Here is a 20,417-nt window from a genome sequence, read left to right as displayed (position 1 = left end):
CTAATTTCGTAATTAAAAACATGTGGCAACACCAGATAAAAATATTTTTTATAAAAGCTTGCAGAGCTTTTGTTCGATACCTCAATCTTAATATATTATATTAGTGAAATTTGTGTTAAATCGGTATTTTTACCGTAGAATCAGGTGGCAACGTTATTAAAAAAAAAAAATCTTCGAAGCCTTTAGTATTAGGATATGCTAATTTTGCAATTGAAATCATGTGGCGACACTTGATGATAATATTTTTTTACGAAAGCTTGTTTATACACTTTTTATTCGATACTTAAAATAATATTCCTCTGAAATTTTGTGATACGTTGATATTGTTAACGCGAAATGCAGATGGCAACGCTGTCAAATTTTATATTTTTTATATTTGCCTAAATTTCATACGCGAAGTATGAAAAACCCATGAAAAATCAAAAATAAAGTTTTTTCCTTGAAAGTTAAAGTTTGAAACACAAAAAATCTATGGTTCATCCATTCTTGGGTGTCTAAGTCTTTGTTTTTTTAGTGCAGCAATATGATTCATCTATTTCACATAGTAAAGTCATTGCAGTCATTTTTACGTATTTTAAAGGGCCCTCTCTCATTACAAGGCTTGTATTCATTACCCTTATATATTTATTCGATACCCATGGACCGCGTGGTCGATACCACGGATTTTGCCCATCATAGTTCATCTTTGTTCGATGTCGTCAACGTATAAATGGCTCAGCCTCAGGCTTATAGAGTGTGATTTATGTTCGTCGAAGGTGAACACTGGTTTGGTATAAGCAACTCTATGCCAAACCATGTCATAAAACACACCAAGCGATCCATCTTTTTGCACTGATTTCGATAATCGTGTACCTAAGTCGCCGTTTGGTAATGTCACTTGATTTCCACGTTGCTACGATTTGCCAACTATTAGACTATTTTTTTAATATTCTTGCTAGAGATTAATGCTATGCCTATTACTCAGAAACGATTCAGATACTTAAACACATTTCATTACTTAAATTCGCCTTCTCTTTCCAATCGAGAAAGTGCAACAAAATTGTACTGATAGAATGAACTAGTGGAGGTCAGCCAGTGTTGCCAATTGAATGAAGTTCCATTCCGCAATTAATGCCGAAGTTTAAAAACAAGATATTAAAATACATTAAAACACTTTTTTATGGCACTTTTAAAAATAAACAGGTGGTATACTATCCTTTGCAGTTAAAAATGGCAAACTTTTTAATTCGTAAATATTTCTGTACTCATAAGCAATCAAGTTTAATATTATTACAATATATTCTGTGCTAAGCCTTTAATATGGTTTGTGTATAGAGCAAACCATCAGAATTTCTGTTGCCATCCCATTAAGACTTCATACAAATTTACCCAAATCCAAAAGCGCCTAGTGATTCAAATAACTATAAAAATATATATAAAATTGGATGTATAAGTAGATAAATACAAAAATGGATGACTATTCAATGCTCCAATATTGTACTTCAACAAATGCATGAAAACTTCTGCTGTTGCCCACTACTCGTCTACTCCACTAGTAATCGCAAAGAAAAAAACAAGAAAAAAATATCGAACTGCCAATAGCCACTTTTAATGACTATAAACGCTATCAGCAAATAACCGCCAACACTTTGCCAATATGTGAACTAATAAAAATTTATATGTCATAGTGTAGGAATTGCACAACGGCAAAGTCCTGTAATCATACAATTCAGTGCTGTGCGGAAATTGGAAGTAAAGAAATATTTGTTCAAAAATGTTATGCTTCACACTCTTCAAAAATTTCAAAGGAGCTGTTTTTTTATAAAAAATTAATGACAATTAAAAACACTAAAGATAAGTAGTCCAAACTGGTCAAAATATCTCGACTCTATTATTGTGTCCTTTTTCACTAACTACTAATACACTTACACTACTATTCGCCTGCATATTTGTTTCCTAACGGCCACGCAGCTTGTCGTGTTGAGTGACTGATAAACACTAATGAAATGAAAGTGTCAATGTGCATGAATGGACCAACCATCGAATGAAAGCACAAATTGCGAAATACACGACGTATGAACGTCTGTTGCATGTTGCGCGAAAATTGTGCCAATACTCTTAACAACTAACAACTACAAAAATAGCTATTGACACAAGAACACCGACTAAAACTAAAACTCAAGAGCAATAAATTGCAAATCGAAAACTAGAAAAATAAATGGCAAGAGAAGAAAAAGCAAACGCATCATAGCCTTTGCAAACAGCGTTACGAGGCAGATAAAGGATATACCTACACGTATCTATCTATCTGTTATATATGGCACACACACACATACATATACAGCAATTGCGCGCTAGGACTAAATATTGTTGAAAGCCGGTAGCCTAGCACGTTATGGATAGGGCTCATAGTAAATACCAATGTATTCCATGAAGGACTTATGTGTTGCATTGTATGACAAGGGAGTGCGCTCGACGTGCTGCACCAGTGGTGGTGATGAGGGAGTACTGCGAAAGCAGGTAGAGGGAGAATATGAAAAATGTCAGTTTTGTGTAAAAAAAAAATTTGTAAACGAAGTTATGCGGTATCAAATACAAAATGCACTGGTGATATTTGCCTCTAAGCTGGGAGTTATGGTGTGCAAAAAAAGGTAGAGGGAGGACAAAAATCAATATAAGCAAAACTACAAATGCGCTCTTGGAATACACTTGACACCAACGGTAATGGGCGGTGGGTGGAATAATTTACAACTGACTATAAAATATTTAACAAATACAATGAGCGAAAAATTAATTAAATGACTAAATTATTTGATGGAGATAGAGATACAGAGAGAGATAGAGAGAGAGAGATATGTATATATATATATATATATATATAACTGGCGCGTACACCCTTTTTGGGTGTTTGGCCGAGCTCCTCCTCGTATTTGTGGTGTCCGTCTTGATGTTGTTCCACAAATGGAGGGACCTACAGTTTCAAGCCGACTCCGAACGGCAGATATTTTTTATGAGGAGCTTTTTCATGGCAGAAATACACTCGGAGGTTTGCCATTGCCTGCCGAGGGGCGACCGCTATTAGAAAAATCTTTTTCTTAAATTTGGTGTTTACCGAGATTCAAACCGACGTTCTCTCTTTGAATTCCGAATGGTAGTCACGCACCAACCCATTCGGCTACGGCGGCCGCCGTGACTAAATAATTTGATGGAGATAGAGATAGAAATAAAGATAAAGATAGAGAGAGAGAGAAAGAGATAGAGATAGAGATGGAGATAGAAATAGAGGTCCTGTGGGTCGGGGAAAAGAGTACATCAACGGTAGGGCATGCCTGTCAAAGAGGCGACTAAAATCTGGTTAGAGAGAAGAGGACGGACTCGGCCCGAAAAACCTCACACACCCCGAGGAACTCCGTTGGAGGTCTTCGCGTCAGGAGCGAACCACTAAGTAGGGCTCTAAGCTACCGTAGGAGACGGCCTGTAGTAGCAGGTTAGTTGCCAATAAGTTTTAAAAAATAAGCAACCCCTGACAATGAGCAGCAGAAACGGAGGCCGCATGTCCTATGAGGTTTCTGTGTCAAAGGTGAACAGAGCTTAGTGAACTATATGACGGATTATTGGACGGCTCCTGTATTCAATGAAAATGGATAATAACGACCACAAAAGTAGTGTTTTGGAAATTATCATCTCGGGCTGATAACTGTGGTATTCGGCTACCTTACTAAGCGAGAGTGACATCTTATGAAACCGCTGGTCGGCTAAAGCCTCAGTTGCCTCCTTCCTGATGAAATTGTGGCATAGCCTCTGGATACGTTCGACACCCATCGCCACTAATCTGGTCGTGCAGGTTTGGTCATTACCGCAACCGAGACGGAAAAATCGTTTGCAAGAATCCTACACATCGTTAGGTCCAGCAATGCGTTGAAGACTTCAAGGGAGGCGGCAAAACAATACCGAAGAACGGGCACAGGTGAACCACTACTTGAGCCGAAAACGCAAACGGGAGAACAGCGCTTGTGAATTACAGACAGCAGTGCCAGAAGAACTGAGGAAAACGGTGACTGTAGCAGCAATAACGCATATGGTGACTCTTGAATGTAAAGATTTGGATGAGGTAACCAGCACGAAAGAAGTATGCAATGCGCTTCATGTGCAGTGTCGAATCAGCAAGTCGAACGAATTAACAATGCGCAGCATGAAGGCGGCCTACAATGGCACACAAACAGCTTTCATCAGCCTTCCAGCAGTGGATGTCAAAAAGGTACTCGAAATGTGGAGAGTCAATACAGAAGGAGAGATAGAGATAGTGGCAGGTTGAGGAACAAAAATAAAGATAAGGAGTATAATGATTATTATAATTATTACTACCAAACTTGAACAGGATAGTAGTGAAAGTAGACTTTCGATGCTTAAGTGAAATATTCGTAGACTGGGAAAGATTGTAAATATATTTGAATGAACACAAAGATTAATCGAAAAAAATTAAATCTTGAGTCATCTTCATTGACAGTTACTCAGAAGTGATGCAATTACTAATTTCGAATTTGATGGTAAAGAATTACTCAAAGTCTATTGCTTCAGATGAGTCTGCACAGCTATAACTATCAGCAGTTTCAACTTTAGCGAGCTCGCATATATTTACACCAGACTCTAAAATACTACATTCCAATATCGAGTAGGTTCTTTTTCGTGCTACATCATAAATTTCTTGCCGTGTAGCGCTTTCAGCAAAACATCACCAAAGTGCCAGTTTGTCCTTGCGACCTGAAAAGCCGCACAAGTGTCAATAGCTTGTCACGACGCATTAGCTTCCATCGACATATGAGTGCCAGCAACAGAAGTTCGCTGTAGTCGTAGTAGTAGTAGTAGTAGTAGTAATGGCGCATATGAACACAAACAACAACTACACAGTCTACATGCTTGTATGGCAATATAAAATATCGCATTGCATTGCATTGGATCGAAGTGACATCAAATCGCATAACATCGACGGCGACATAGTCCGCGTTAGCGTCACCGTTGACAACGACAATGACATAACATCGATGACAACGGCCAATGGCTGCGCTGGCAGCACTGACCCACGATGTGTACAGTGCCACCAACTGACAATAGGTCAGTTCCCAGCGCTGGGCTGGCACGTTGCAGGCGACGAGTTGTGATGGGATTGTAATAACAATGGGTGGGTCTTAGTACGAGTGCGCCTCACATGCCAGTCGAGAATCGAGCATACTTTAATTCCAGTTGTCGCTATTCCCAGTTGCACTAAGTACACAAGCAGCAAAAGTACGTATGTGTGGGTATATGCACATATATTTGCACGTACCAGTAAGTATGTATGTATGAGTGTTAGAGCTGCGAACAAACAATTTGGACATGTCACCTGCACTTGAGTTAGCAGCAGCAGTGCCACCATCCAATCAACGCTGCTGTCGACATTGTCAACGATGTCATGCATGTCGATGTTGAAGTGCTTGACGTTACCGTTGTCGTTGTTGTCACACTTGAGTACTTGATACTTCCTGGCGGAAGTGCAGCACGTCTGCTCTATCCTATCCTACTTCGCTCTCACTCCTTCTCGCTTTCTCTCCCTCTCTCTTGAGCTTATGCGCGCGATTGTATTCTTTATTTCCATTCTCCCTCTTAGAGATTGTTGTGTTTATGAATTCTTTCGATGGACTTGCAAGCAGTTGTATACACACACATACACATGTAAAGTCACACATCTGACTTCACTGGCTTCTTCTCGTTTCTCGTTTCTCTTTTATTTGCTTAATATTTGTAGCATGTTTTGCGGCAGTCCTTCCTCTTCTCCTGGCGTCAATGGTGATGTGTGTGTGTGTGTGTATGTGGTTGTGTGCCCCTCGGCAAGTGGTGTCATGCTTGCTTTCAAGGCAGCGATTCGCCATTTGCTGCTTGGTGAGGAGTCCGTTAAGCAGTTTTTGTATTTTCTCAAATACCCCCAGAGTTGTTGATTGATTGCATACGTCTTCAGTTATTCATGCATACAATAAATATTTTTAGCAAAATCGTTCATTTTTCATACTTCATTTTTCACTCTTCCATTTTCAAATATTTTACAATGGTCTGTTATTCTTATTTTCATATTTTTCTCCCAAATGAGCTCTTGCGCACTTTGCACTACCATTAATGAAAATATTTTCCATGCATGCTCTTATTTTTCTAGTATTCTCTATTATCCCACACTCGCATTTTCCGCTGTCATTTCTATTCAATTGTCAACGTGACGGTCAGTCCGCCAGTCAACTAGTCAGTTCTGCAAACATTCTCGACATTTATATTCGTCATACTTTTGTGGACTATTGATATCTTCAGTAGACTTCACTGCAGCTTGGCTTATAGCCTTGGGCTTTCTATGGGCCATCGCTCACTTAAGGAATTCATAACTATGCTCGACAGCCACATTTACGCTGTGGCTAAGCAATATGATTTTCTTTTTTTTTTGATTTTTGTGTTTTTCTCCATTTGAAAACCCGGCGCAAACGTCTTGCGTTAGGCAAATACAAATGTCATGCTGACTTTGACATGTGGCTAGAAAATTTTCTAGCAAAATGAGCTGCTTTGTGAAATTTTCAGATTTTCTTTAGTGAATTTGAACTTTCTGCATTTAACAGTACTCATGCGGCATTTTGATATTTGCACAGTTAATATCAAACCGCAATGCTCAGCCACCATGACAGTGATAAGTTGCGAAAAATAAATGCATGAATGGTTTGAAAATTGAATGGTGCAAATGACAAAAGCATAAATTTATGAAAACACAAAGGCCGCATTTGGGAGAAGTGAAACTTATGAAAGCAGCTCTAAAGTAGGCATTCATAGAGTCATATGTTGATTGTGCCTACTGTATGTCAAATGAATTGAAATGATGTGATGTTGGAAATTGGCTGGAAAAAGGTCCACTCTCCATTTACGACATGCCAAAGGAACTTTAGCGGAATATGTGTAAGAATATTACAGACAGGCATGCAGAGTAAAGCCTTTGTATGCAAAGCGAAGAAAGGAAATTGATTGATTACAAAGGGTTGACGCAGTAAGAAGTATTCAAATAACAGGGTCTGCATAGAATTTTGTTATTTCTAAAAGGCGAAACGTTTGAAAAATAGCGTCAACTCGGGCTGCAGCGCTGAAAATTGCTAACCAAAGGCATGCGATTCCAGGAAGCTGTATTTCTTTCTTTAAGGCTATAAAAAAAAATGTAAGGCATTAACTCAAGCAAAACTGCTGATCTAAAGGGGACGGTTATACTAATCCAATTTGGTCTAAAGTTTGCCAAATGTTATCGAGAACTTCATGAGAAAGATTACACTCATGGAGTAGAACATTTTGCTTTGATAGTTAAAGAAATTATGTTCGCTGTGAATACCAGTGAATGGTTTTTCGAGTAATCTACTAGCCTTAATGGCACTCAACTCCGAAACGATTACTCAACGTCTCGGAAAAGCGTGCAATTGTTAGTAAAGAACACCTAAAATTGCTAGTTCATTGTTTTTTAGAGTTAGAGAAACTATTAAAAATAAAAATAGATAATTGCCGCGTACATTTCTGTTAGGTGTTTGGCTTAGTTCCACCTCCTATTATAGGCGCGCGTTTTGATGTTGTTCCGCAAATGAAGGAACCTATAATTTTAAGTCGACTCCGAATGACAGATATTTCCTATGAGGAGCTTTTTCATGGCAGGAATACACTCGGACGTTTGCCATTCGAGGAGCAACCGATATTGGAAAAAACTTTTTCTATCATTTTTCTGTTTCATGCACGAAGAAGCTATTGAACTTTCAATATTACACCAAGTGACATTTCTCTCAATATCTATTAATCAGAGGAACGTGCAAAACTTCGACTTATTCAATTATTAATCATCATAAAAATGAATAGGAAAAATGCACCAACATTGATTGTAGTTCTTACTGTACGTTGAGTGCTTGAAAGCAGCCATTTCCTTGTAGCAATGACGTTCTAGAAATGAAATAAGTGATAAAGAAAATTCCACACTATTTGATTACTAATTAAAATTAGTCTTCGTAAAATGGTCACCCGTATTTTGTTTTCTTCTAGAAACTGACGCTGATCGATTGCATCCCGACTAGGCGGGAAGGTGTGTTCTAGATCAAAATTTGTTTAGTTCGGGTATAGTGGGTATAGAATTGAAAAATAAAAAATAAAAAGTAAAATACGCAGCTGCAACAAGCGCTTATACTGTTGCGCTTCAGATGACCGACTCTTTTTGAGAGTCCCAGTAAAACGAAAGGCTTGATAAATTTGAAGAATCCCCGGACAAAACTCTGTACCGAAATGGGCAACATGAGCTATAGAGCTCAAATAAAAAAAAAAAGACTCAATGGAAAAGTTCCGGTAAATAAAGCTATGAGATGTACTCACTACTAATACTAAATACATAAATTGCCCTTTGCTTTATTCTCAACTACAGGGTGGGCCATATAGCGTTTGCTTTTTTAACCACCTATTTTTTTGAGAATGGTAACACAAATGACATGTCGAATGTGGTCATAATTTACTTAAAGGTTTGACATTTACGAAATGGGTCGCTATACGCTTGAACAAAATTGCGAAATATTGAAAACCTATTTCCAAAGTGGTGAGTCTTCTTCTTCTTTTCTGATTTTCACATCGGTGGCTACGTCAATAAGCAAAATTGTCGGATTTGGGTCTCAGAAAATCCACACGTTACTGTAGAGAAGCAAATGCATCCACAACGAGTCACTGTTGGTGCGGTTTTTGGTCTGGCGGCATCATCGGGCCATTGTTTTTCGAAAATAAGCGAGGAGCCGCGGTTACAGTAAATGGCGAGCGTCACCGTGGCATGCTCAACGAGTTGTTTCCAAAAATTGAAGAGGATGACATGGACGACATTTGGTTTCAACAGGATGGTGCAACTTGTCACACTGCCAAAGTTACACTCGAACTTTTGGCTACCGTTTTTAAAAACCGAATAATCAGCCGAATATCCGATATCAATTCGCCGCCTCGGAGCTGTGATTTAAGCCCATTGGACTATTTTTTGTGGGGAGCCGTTAAGGAAAAATGCTATGCGAATCATCCAGAGACGGTTGATGCTTTAAAACACGAAATCGAAGTTGCCATTCATGAAATTGGAGTCCAAACTATCGAAAATGTGCTTAAAAATTGGGTTGATCGAATGGCCTACTGTAAAGCCAGTCGTGGCAGTCATTTGAACGATATTATTTTTCATTCATAAATGACAATATTCAATCTTCAAAATAAGAAAGAATTTTGAAAAAATATTGATTCGTTTTTTTTTATAGCCGATTCAAAAAGCAAACTTTACATGTTACTCTTTTCTATACTTGACTCTAGTTAGGCCAATTATCGAATTTGACAAGAATCATCAAGGGTTACTAACTAAAATTTTTCTCTCCGATATATTCAGTAATTTTTTTTCATGAGTATTGCTACCTGTAAAACATAAGAAACCTATTAACGGATAATTCTTCACCTTATCTATTCATTGGTAGCCCTCTGGCTGCCCTCTGAAACTTTGGTAAATTTCTTTTGCGAATAATTATTTAGCCCATCTATCCAGGTGCTTTCATATTTCCCTGCTTAATAAAGAACCGCTTGCTGCAATATTTGGTATGCTTGCAGCCACAACTCTTACTTAACATATATGAGCCCTTAACTGAAGGAATGAATCCTTAATCGGAAGATGTAGACGTGGAGTTAGCGTTTTCACAATTGACGTGCACATACGCGGCCACTCTGGAAAAAATCAATTGCTTAAATAAATTAAATTAAATTGTAAGCGTTATAGAGAGTAATCCTAAAACTTCCTGGCTCTACATTATATCCTGCATTATTGCTCCATCTGCTATTTATGTTGGTCGTAAAGTTGCTAACACGAAGCAGTGAATCTTTTTGCAGAATTTTTCCAATTCATATTTGTTCAGATTGACGTTGATTCAGATTTTTATCGCTTTCTAATCTTCAATATGAGTCTAAGCCTAAGTCTTCTAGAAATTGATGCTGAATATGGAATTTTAAACTGGAAACCCTTCTTACAATTTGATATCGATGGACTTTCTGTAATTTTCCCAAATAAATGTTCGGAAGTAATTTTTCCTCTAAAAATAATCTTAAATAAGTCATTTTAGAACTCTCACCGATATCTGAACACCAACAAGTATAGGTCAATTTCTAAACTCTTTACGGTTTCCAAATCTTTCGAAACCATTGACAAAGGAAAGTTGTTCTTTGCCACTACAAATCTAATTTAGTGCTATCAGCATGGGAATTCGTTATTACACGATTTACAGTGTATAATATCGTCGGTTTAGCGAATATTCCCTTAGAGTCTTCTCGGCAGAGTATCAAGTCGATGGCATTTACACGAATTTTTCCAAAGCCTTCACTAAGTTTCTGACAACATTTTATTATAAAGGGTCACCAAAGAATCGATTCACGAATACTTAGTTTTTGAGAGGATCGAGATGTCGAGGTTGAAGGTTCTTCAGCAACATTTTTCGTAACAGCAGTAATAATAAATAGAGCTTTTGGTCTGTCAGTCCATTTTCTATCCTCCACAAAAGCAGTTTCTTAAAATTTTCGGACTGTGAATTGCTGACTAATTACACCAAAAAAACGGGTTTAACGGTTTTTTTTACAGTGTAAAATTATGCATTCACCTACTTTATAAACGTAAAAGATGACTTAGAAAAAGAATTATTTACTACTAACATCTGTTTAAACATAAACTACTTGAAAGCCAAACGAAAAAGCTTTGAGTGAACAATTATAACTATTACCAGAGAATGTTAATGCAATGAGAAGGAGCAAATGTTAAATGAGCTTTTTTCGAGTTCTAATTGATAGATTCATAATAAGGTCATTTCAAATTCAACTATCTTCACGAGTGGGGAATTGCAGATATTTACCACGCGAGTGACGCGAGTGGAGGGTTTCTATATTTACTTAGCACGCTAGGACAAGAATTCAGATATTTTCTGCGTTTACCAAACTACTGAGGAAGTTCATAAGATTTTTCGGCACACTACTAAGGAAATCGAAGCGAATAAATTTGCGATTAAGAAGGCCGCGCGGCAGTTAGTTTGTGGTGCAGAAGCTAAAGTCGGCGGAATTATTCGTTTTGTTTTTTGGCACGTATATAATTCAGGTTCAAGTCCTGAAGTCATATTTTTTTTCTTGCACATTTTTTTTTTACAATTCAAACCAGGAAAGTTTGGTAAAATTTTTGAGTTTATTTTAATTAAAATTTCTTTAAAATACTGTTTTTTTTTGTATTTTATAAATGGAAATTTCTTTTCGGTATAAAATAGTTCATACTGGATATGACCTGACTTTTATATAAATCAATCAAAACAGAAAATATGTACATATATCTATAATCTATTTCATCAAATCCAAATTATATTGATGAGAAAATATCATTCTAATATCCGTCCAGAAAGCCAAACGCGCATACACACATGCATATTCATATAATTACGCATACAAACTTTCAACTAACGCAGAATATGTGCATATAAAACTGCGAATCGAATAAATGAGTGATTTAGAAAAGATCATTAATGATTGTAGATTAGCGCAATCGTGAAAGACGTGTCGTATATGCAGTACATCGTCTCATATTTGACTCAGGTTCAAGTCCTGTGCACAGTTTTTTGTTCGATATTTTTATTTCATTTTTTATATTTGGTTTAATTGAAATTGATTTAAAATAGTGTATTCAGGTTTTTCTAATACCTGTTTTTTATAAATTTATTTTCTATATAACATTATTAATACTTCATTTGAATTAATTTATATGTAAAACAGCCATAATGGCAATCATATGAATATGCATTCCTATATTTAATCTCTTCAGTCAAATCTGAACTACTTACATACACATATTGATGAGAAAATATTCTAATATCCATGGATGAAAAGATGGGATATGTATACCCTATGAGCAAAAAGAACCGGGAAGGTGATGTTGACTGTTTCCTTCGATTGCCAAGGCATAGTCCACCATGAGTACCTTCCATCGGGCCAGACAGTCAATAGAGAATATTATTTATTCGTTTTGAAACCTTAGAGAGATGCTGTGTGTTGCAAACCGCCGGAAATGTGAGCAAACAATTCTCAGATTTTGCATGGTGATAACGCGCCATCGCACTGATCAAAGAGAATACAAATCGGCCTGCCGGGAGTGTTTGGAGGACTGGGTTAAGCGTTGGCACATGTGTGTTCCTTCAGACGGGTCATATTTTGAAGGAGATAATATAAATTTTCCTTAAATTTAACTCTGTTTTGTTTAATTTAAACATTCCCGGTACTTTCTGATCATAAGGTACATATATGCGGCTTTGCGGACAGCAATGTGTGATTCGCTGGAAGTCGCATTAACTCGCGACTGTCGCACAGTTAGAAGACATATTTACATACATATAAGGGTGCATACATACATACGGAGCCGCGGCCACTCGACATGACAAAAATTTAAGATTTATCAAATATTGGCAAATAATTCCACGCGAAATATTCCAATATTGACTATTTTCGAATGGTCGCGAAAATTGGCATATGGGCGGCTCGTTTTATGAATGAAATTGAAATATGAGCTCTAACTTATGAATGAACTTTTTGTTTTGTTCTAAATTGTTCAGCGCCGTCGCTGATAGAATCATGGCCGCTGCGACTGCGTCTACGAATGTATTTTGTTTTTGTAGTCGCTAGGCTTAGATTTTAGCTTTGGGCGACATGCGCATGTGAGGTATGTGTTTTTGTTGTGTTCTAGAACATTTTAGAATGTGCGGTGGCAAAGCGGCCATGGCGTTGCGCTTGCTGTTGCTTTTGCGTCTATCAAAGTACATATCGTGTTTTTGTAAGTACAATATTAGGAATATAGACTGTTGAAAGACAAAAGTACACGGAAGCAAGAAGGGAGCGCTGTGCTCGCGCATATACATATGCATGAATGTATGAACGTGCATGGATGTAGTAACATATGAATACAATTATTTTGTAGGAAGTTTAGAAGGCAAATAGGTATATATGTATGTATATATGCTAGGACATAATACATACATAGAGCAGAATTGTTTTTGCACTTGTTAGGAAGAAACTCGCTAGTGCGTATGTGTATTTGTCTTGTAAGAATATTCTTATGATGTGCTGTGACTTGTGTACATACATAAGTCAAGGTTATTTGGGCATACATGCATATGTACATATGTATGAAAGGAAGATGATGTTCTTGCGCTTGTGCATTATTGTTTTTCATATACAAATGTACATACCTACATATGTATGTAAATGCTGTCGAATACATAAACTATAAATTGACATACAATATAAAATAAGTGTTGATTTATCTTAAACCGTTTTTTTTTCTTAATGCAAATACCTCCTATTGACATGTACATACATATTATGTATGTATATTGTTATATACCATCATTTATGTACATATAGAGTATACGTTCATTTATGAATGTATGTAATGAAAAACTGCATGAATTACTTTCAGAACTTTATTAAAATTAATTCGCGTCGCGCGCATGCACAAAACCTTGGTTCACAACGCAGGCGCAGAAATAAACGCACTGCGTATTTATCCTCCCCACGTGACTCGCCATCAATTCTCGGTGCAAATTTTTTTTTTTTCGTTTTTAAATTTTTTTTTTTAATGTAATCGTAAAAAAATTTTTAATAAATTTAATGTATCCGCTTATCATTTCAAAAGTAACAAAATGGTAAAAAAGTAAACAGTCGAAGAAATAAACGCACCGCCTATTTTTCCTCGCCACATGTTAGACTCGAGTTCAATTCCCGGCGCAAACTTTTTTTTATACATTTTTTTTTTTAAATCGTTTTTTTTTAATGTAATTGAAAAAAAAAATTATGTAATAAATTTTACGTATTCGCTTATTATTTCAAAAATACGAAAATAGTCAAAATTTAATTGGTTTAATGTCGAGGTGAGAAATGTGTTGTGTGTTGAGGTGAAAGATGTGTGGTGTTTCTAATTTTTGTGTGGGCAAAAGTCAGTGAGGTGTCTATAAACTCGGTGTGCTAAATGACCTTATTACAAATCTTTCAGATCTCAATTGTACTAAAAAAAGCTTACAGTAACATTTGCACCTTCTCATTGCATTAACATTCTCTGCTATTACTAACTACTACTTCGCACTGATGTCTCCATCCGCAAACTGGGTTTTGATGGTTGTGCTATCTTTCCGAGCAGGCAAGATTGGAAAGAGGCGAGAGTCGCCACGGTTATAGGTACCTCTGTTTTCACTAACGGATTCAAGATGGGGTCTGCAGTGGGAGCAGGGGTTTTCCCTAAATCAGCCGATATTTCAGTCCCCTTTAAACTGCCGGAAACGAGCAGTGTTTCTCAAACAGAGATCTTCGCGATCCTGCAAGCATGCAAAATAATTAGGGTTCACTGTTGGGAGGAAGACAAAAATATATGTTCCGATAATCAAGCTGTGATCAAGGCCCTGTCGTCTTCGTATTCCAGCTCTTTTCTCGTAAACTCCTGTAAGGAGGCATTTAAACGTTTCGAACGTGCAGGAAACATTTCCCTTATCTGGGTTCCTAGGCACAGGAATGTAGAGGGAAATGAAATTGCCGATGAACTAGCCAGGAAAGTATCAACAGTCCGGTTTCAGTTGTCCCTTTCTCTGACATTGGTGTCCCCTTGGCCGTTGTTAACAATTTTTTTCTAACAAAAGCGCAAGACAGATGGAGGTCTGTCTCATCGTGTGCTATTTCGAAAACACACAGAACGCTTAAGGTGATGGGAATCCCCTGCCATTCAATTTTCAAGCTCATTGCGGTGTTCACTGGTCATTGGGTGAACGGTACTCATACGGAGAAGCTTGGAATTCCGTACAACCCCTATTACAGAAGCTGTGGGGATCCTGCAGAGAAAGAGACTGTGGAGCACTTTCTCTGCCAATGTCCGGCTCTGGTGGCTAGCCGCTAGAGATTCCTTAGCGTGCTCTTTGGGAATGACTCAAAGCAGTTCTCTAGCCTAGATCCATTTTCTCTCCTCCACTACATCAACAGCACTGAATGGCTGTAGACGGTTTTTTCTTCCCTAAATTTTTCTTTGCACAGGTAGTGGTCCACATTATGATATCAAAACGGCACGTAAGTGCTACTTGTAGTGTACGTGCCGTACTCTTGCCATCTAACCTACCTACATCTAGGCATCACTTTGCATATACCATTTCGGAATTATATTTGCTTGGATTTCAATCTGTTACTGTAGTAGGTGAAATCGTATTTATACAAGAGGCATAGAGGTAGGTTTTTGTACTGTCATATTTTCAATATTTTATAGTTTTCCTTATAGGCAGTTTGAAGTCAAGTTTTCTTGGCTTCATGAAATAAATATTATTAAAAAAATGAATTAAGAAATCTGTGTACTTTAAAGTTGTGAGCTACTTGAGTACTAGTCACTGGAAATATTCTACAACTAAAGGGTTACAATAGTTCTGCTTACTTCTGAAGTATTCCGTATATGGCACAATTCTCGAGACCAATATATCCATACAATTTTCAATATATTCCTTGTACTAAGTTCTTTGAAAAAACCATATCTAATTATATTTTCTATTCTATTCTCTTTTGCAGAAGATGCAGTACACATTACAGCGATACTCGGCGAAGGTGTCATCTTCAATTGTCACGTCGAATTTCCCAATGATCATCCGGTGCCGTATGTCCTACAGTGGGACAAGAAGGTGAGCGAAACGGTACGATATCACAAATAATATTTCTTCTCTAAACTCTCTTTATTAAAGCGTCCAAAACGTTTTGTTTGTTTACTTTTTTCGATAAAAACAAAAACAACAACGTTTGAGAAACAATTTAAGAAAAAATGAAGAAAAAAAATTATAAAATATAAATAAACACTGAACGATAAGTAAAGTCAAACAAACACACGCAATATACCGACAAAAACAAGTAAATATATATTTATATATAAAACAAAGAAACTCAACTTGTACTACATACATATGTACATATATGTAAATCTATACAAAGATGCGAAGAGAAAAGTAATAAAGGGCGAGTTGAGCGAAAAACAAAAACACAAAATTCAATGCCAGGAACGTGGTGTCAGTGTGTGTGTGCATGTGTAGGGTTGGCTTAGTATGTGTGCCTAATAACTCTTTGTTCCTAGCTGTCATGCATGTATGTGTGTGTGTATGTGCATATGCACACAAGCATGTCAGACTAAGGTTGAAGTTAAAGGTCCATCCTCCCACAAACACACACACAAGCAAAATTGTGCAAGCATACACGCCCATTAATTCCACTCAAATGTGAGTATTTAGTATTGGCTATGAACTTAACTGTTTCAAATGCGTGCAACAACAACAGTAACATTTTACATATATGAACCACAATAACAAAACAAAAAAGTACTGTAAAGTAATTATTTTTAACAAATGTTGCCACTAATATTAATTTGAAATATTTGTTCGTTAACTGACTTTAGTTTAAATGTGTTTTGTTTTGCTGGAATTTGCATTTTCATATATTCGGTGTTAAAAGTTAATATTATGATAAAATGAAAAATAAAAAAAAAAAATGTGAAAACCTTGCATTCGGTGTTATTGGCTGCTGTTAGTTGAAATGTAAATTATTTCACTATAAAATGGAATTTCTGTTTAATAGCGCTGTTTGGAAAAAAATGATATATGGTTGCAAAAATTTAAGCTTAGTTTTTGAGCTATATTTGCTTTTCGTTTTCATTTTGAAAGTTATGAAATTAAAACGTAATTTTTTTTTTTATTTGCTTTGGTAATCCTCTTTACTTTGATTTTTTTCTATACAATACATATCTACTTTTTTTATAAGTAAGCCTTCAATATAAATAAAAGCGTTTTTTAATACTGGCATAAGCAAAAATGCGTTTTTTCCGCATTAGAATATTTGAAACAGCTTAACTTACTTAAATGCTTTTAGCTCTAAAAAGTTGAACCACTACATATAAACAAATATATACCTATATATATATATACAAATAAATACTATACAGAACAAACACAAAAACAAACCTACTTTTATACGCAACTATGCAAAAGCAACAAAATAGGCCGAAGTTGTCAAGTGAGCTGAGACCAAAAAAAAAAAAGATTAAAGGAAAGGGAAAGTCTTCATAGAAAAGATTTGCATTAAAAAATTTACTGCTTCGGAAGCAAATGTTATGAATTCTAATTAAAAAATAAGAATATTAATAATAAGCAACAAAAATCTTTAAATTTACAAGAAAATTTGCCGCCTACCAAGCTATATATATTCTACTGTTATTCATTATTTTTTTTTCACAAATATTAGAAGGTATAATTTTTTGAAAAACTGTTCACAACAAAGCTGATGTTCGCATGAAAATGCGTTTAAAAGTCCAATTGGACGAAGGCGAGGAAGGCACAACTGGCATTTGAAGCAGTTCCCACAAGCATATTTTTCTAAAGACGGTTTAAACCCATCTTGGGTTTAAAGTATAAAGTGTAGAAATACATTTTTTAAAACCTGATGCTTAGCTCACAACTACATGCAACTACAGTTCTTAATTTAAAACCATAAATAATTTAGCTGCAGCTGAGCTAATCCAACATGGCCCTTTTTCGCTATTTTCTTAATATAGGACTGCAGGTAGGCAATAATATACAACAAGCCTCTGTTGAAAATAAATATTATTAAATAATTATTAAATTATTTAATTTTGTTTTTGAAAATGATTTTCTTCTAGGTTGATACTAAAATCCATGAAGCCAAATAATAAATCTCAAAAGAAATCCTCAAAATTTAATGCTTGAAATTTTTTCATAAAAATAGTGTTTGAAAATTCTCATTTATGAAAACTTATTTTGCAAAAAATTTTGTAAAAAAACTATTTAATTTAGTTTTTTATCCACAACTAACCAAATTAAATAAATTACTTCTACTTTTTTTCAATTTTAAATGCGAGTAACAAAATAAAAGTTTCTTAAATATAAATGTCGAAAATTTAATTTTTGAAAAATTTGCAGAAAAGTCATTTCAATTTGTGTTTTAGTTTCAATCCATAACTTCTGCAAAAAATAAATTAAATTACTTGTGTGTTTTTTTTCAATTAAAACTGAAAAACAAAATAAAAGTTTCAAACAAATTAAATTACTTGTTTTTTCAATTAAAATCCGCATCGAATAAAATTTCAGAAAATCGAAAGTTGAAATTTTTTTTTAATTATATTATATTAAATTTTTTTGACTTGTTTTTCAAATCCAATAAAATCCGAGCAGGAAACTAAAAATATTTCAAAAATTATTTGCGAAAATATAATGTTTGAAATTTTTTTACAAAAATTATTTTATTTTTTTAGATAAGTTTTCGAAACTAAATATTGAACATCTATTTTTTGTAATTTTTTCAAAAAGCTTTTTTCAATTTTTTTTTAATTTTTAGCCTATAAAATCAATTGTGTTTTTTTTTCACTTAAATTTTGCGTAGTGAAACAAAAATAAATTAAAAAATCTATGGTTTGAAATTTTCTCATAAAATTTACGTCTAAATTTTTTCACTCTTTTCGTTTTGAAAAAAAAAATCCATTTAGGAATTAAAAGTATTTAAAAAAATTTATTAATTTTTTTTTATTTTTTATCCGAGGATTTTATTTGAAAAATAGTAACAATTCAATGGAAAAAATTTTACCTAAAAAAGTAACATAAATTTTGTAAAAAAATTTTGAACATTAGATTTTCTAAAAACATTTTTGAGATATTTTCATTTTGCTACACGGATTTTATTTAAGGCCTAGGAGCGATTCCATATGAGAAAAAAAGTTATTATAAAAAAAAGTTCAAACATAAAATTTTCTAAATTTTTATTCGATTCTTATTTTCATCAAATTTTTGAAAATTTTTTCTGAAAAATTATTTAAAATTTTTTTTCTAATTTTTAGTTCATAACTGCCCCCTAAAATAATTAAATTAAATGTGTTTTTTTTTTAATTAAATTTTGCGTAGTGAAATAAAAATATCGGAAAATAAATTAAGAAAATTATTGGTAAAAATGTTTTCAAAAAATGTGTCTTATTTTTTTAGGTCATTTTTTCAATTTAGGTAATTGTTTTCACTTTTTTCGTTTTGAAAAAAAAAAAATCCGTTTAGCAAAATAAAAATATTAAAAAATCAAATTTTCGAAAATTCGTTTTGAAAAATTAATTTGTTTTTGTAGGAAGCACGGCGCTGATTATTATTTTTTTTATTGTTCATGCGGACTCGAAGTAGTAAAGAAACATATTTCAAAAATAGGATTGAAATTTGAAGACTTGAAAATTTTGAATAAAAATTATTTTCGTTTGAAATCAATAGCCGCCATCCAAAAATTTATGCCCAGTAAATGGTCACACACTGCTCAGACACTGAATTGTTTATATTTTTCAATTAAAATTCAAAGTAAATCAAAACTGTTTCAAAAAATAAACATTGAAAACTCGGGTTTTGAAATTTTTTTAGAAAAGTAATTAATTTTTTTTGTCAATTTCAATAAATACCTGCTGACCCAATTTTTTTTTTAAATTTATTTATAAAATTTTTGACTTTTTCTAAAAAAGTTGTTAAATTTTGTTTTAATATTAATCAAACTGCCCTCCGAAAAATATCGCTCAGCAAGGAATCACACGACGCTCCGAAGCTAAGTGTGTGTTTTTTTTTAAATAAAATGCGAGACGTAAAATAAAAAGGTATCCAAAAGAAGTATGAAAGTTTTAATTTTTGAAAATTTTACAGAAAAAGTCATTTTCTTTTTATAAGCAGAAATTAATGTCCAATATATAATATAGCCACACGACCATCTCTAAATTAGATATTAAAAATTTAATTTTTGAATCCTTTCTGGAAAAATTATATTATTTTCGGAAATAAATTTGGTATTCAACGATTATTGTTCAAAAAATTATGCCGCAAACGGCTCAAAATTTATTTTGTTTCTATTTTTCAAATAAAATCTACACAGAAAAAGAAAAAAATTTTAAAAGAAAAGTGATATTTTTATTTTTTGTGGATTTTTTTTTTGTTTTATAAAAAAACTATTTGCGTATTTATAGTAAATTTCATACACAATGACGTTCACGAAAAAAAAATATGAAATATGTAAAAAAAAATATATTTTTTTTTTCAACGTTCTTTGGTGGAAAATAATGCCTTTTGACTCCTTTTCAGAAAAGTTAAATTATTTTGGGAAATAAATTTGATATTCCACGATTGTCGTTCCAAAATTTACCCTGAGTAAATAGCCTTACGTTCCCAAGACATTTTTCCAATGCCAACATTAATACTTTACTTCTTACAAAAAAAAAACACAAAAAAGCAAGGAACTGTTAAGCCGGAAAATAAAGAAAATAGGAAATTTATTTTCTTCATGGAAAAAAATAC

The 20,417-nt window shown here is 34.4% G+C and overlaps 1 protein-coding gene across 5 annotated transcripts in view; it reads left to right on the top strand.

Annotated features, from left to right (window-relative positions):
* The window catches only part of LOC129247832 (protein turtle), a 217,497-nt gene that overhangs the window by 32,641 nt on the left and 164,439 nt on the right, over positions 1-20,417 (top strand). For 4 of the 5 annotated variants that reach the window (XM_054887163.1, XM_054887160.1, XM_054887161.1 and 1 more), the window contains exon 2: positions 15,625-15,746. In XM_054887163.1, coding sequence (XP_054743138.1) covers positions 15,625-15,746 — 122 coding nt within the window. The remainder of the gene's footprint in view (positions 1-15,624; positions 15,747-20,417) is intronic. The other variant, XM_054887162.1, reaches the window with a different exon arrangement.

The sequence above is a fragment of the Anastrepha obliqua genome, chromosome 5 (assembly GCF_027943255.1).
Source record: "Anastrepha obliqua isolate idAnaObli1 chromosome 5, idAnaObli1_1.0, whole genome shotgun sequence".
Taxonomy (NCBI): domain Eukaryota; kingdom Metazoa; phylum Arthropoda; class Insecta; order Diptera; family Tephritidae; genus Anastrepha; species Anastrepha obliqua.
Note: the sequence above shows the minus strand (reverse complement) of the source record. Positions and strands in the feature narration are given on the sequence as shown.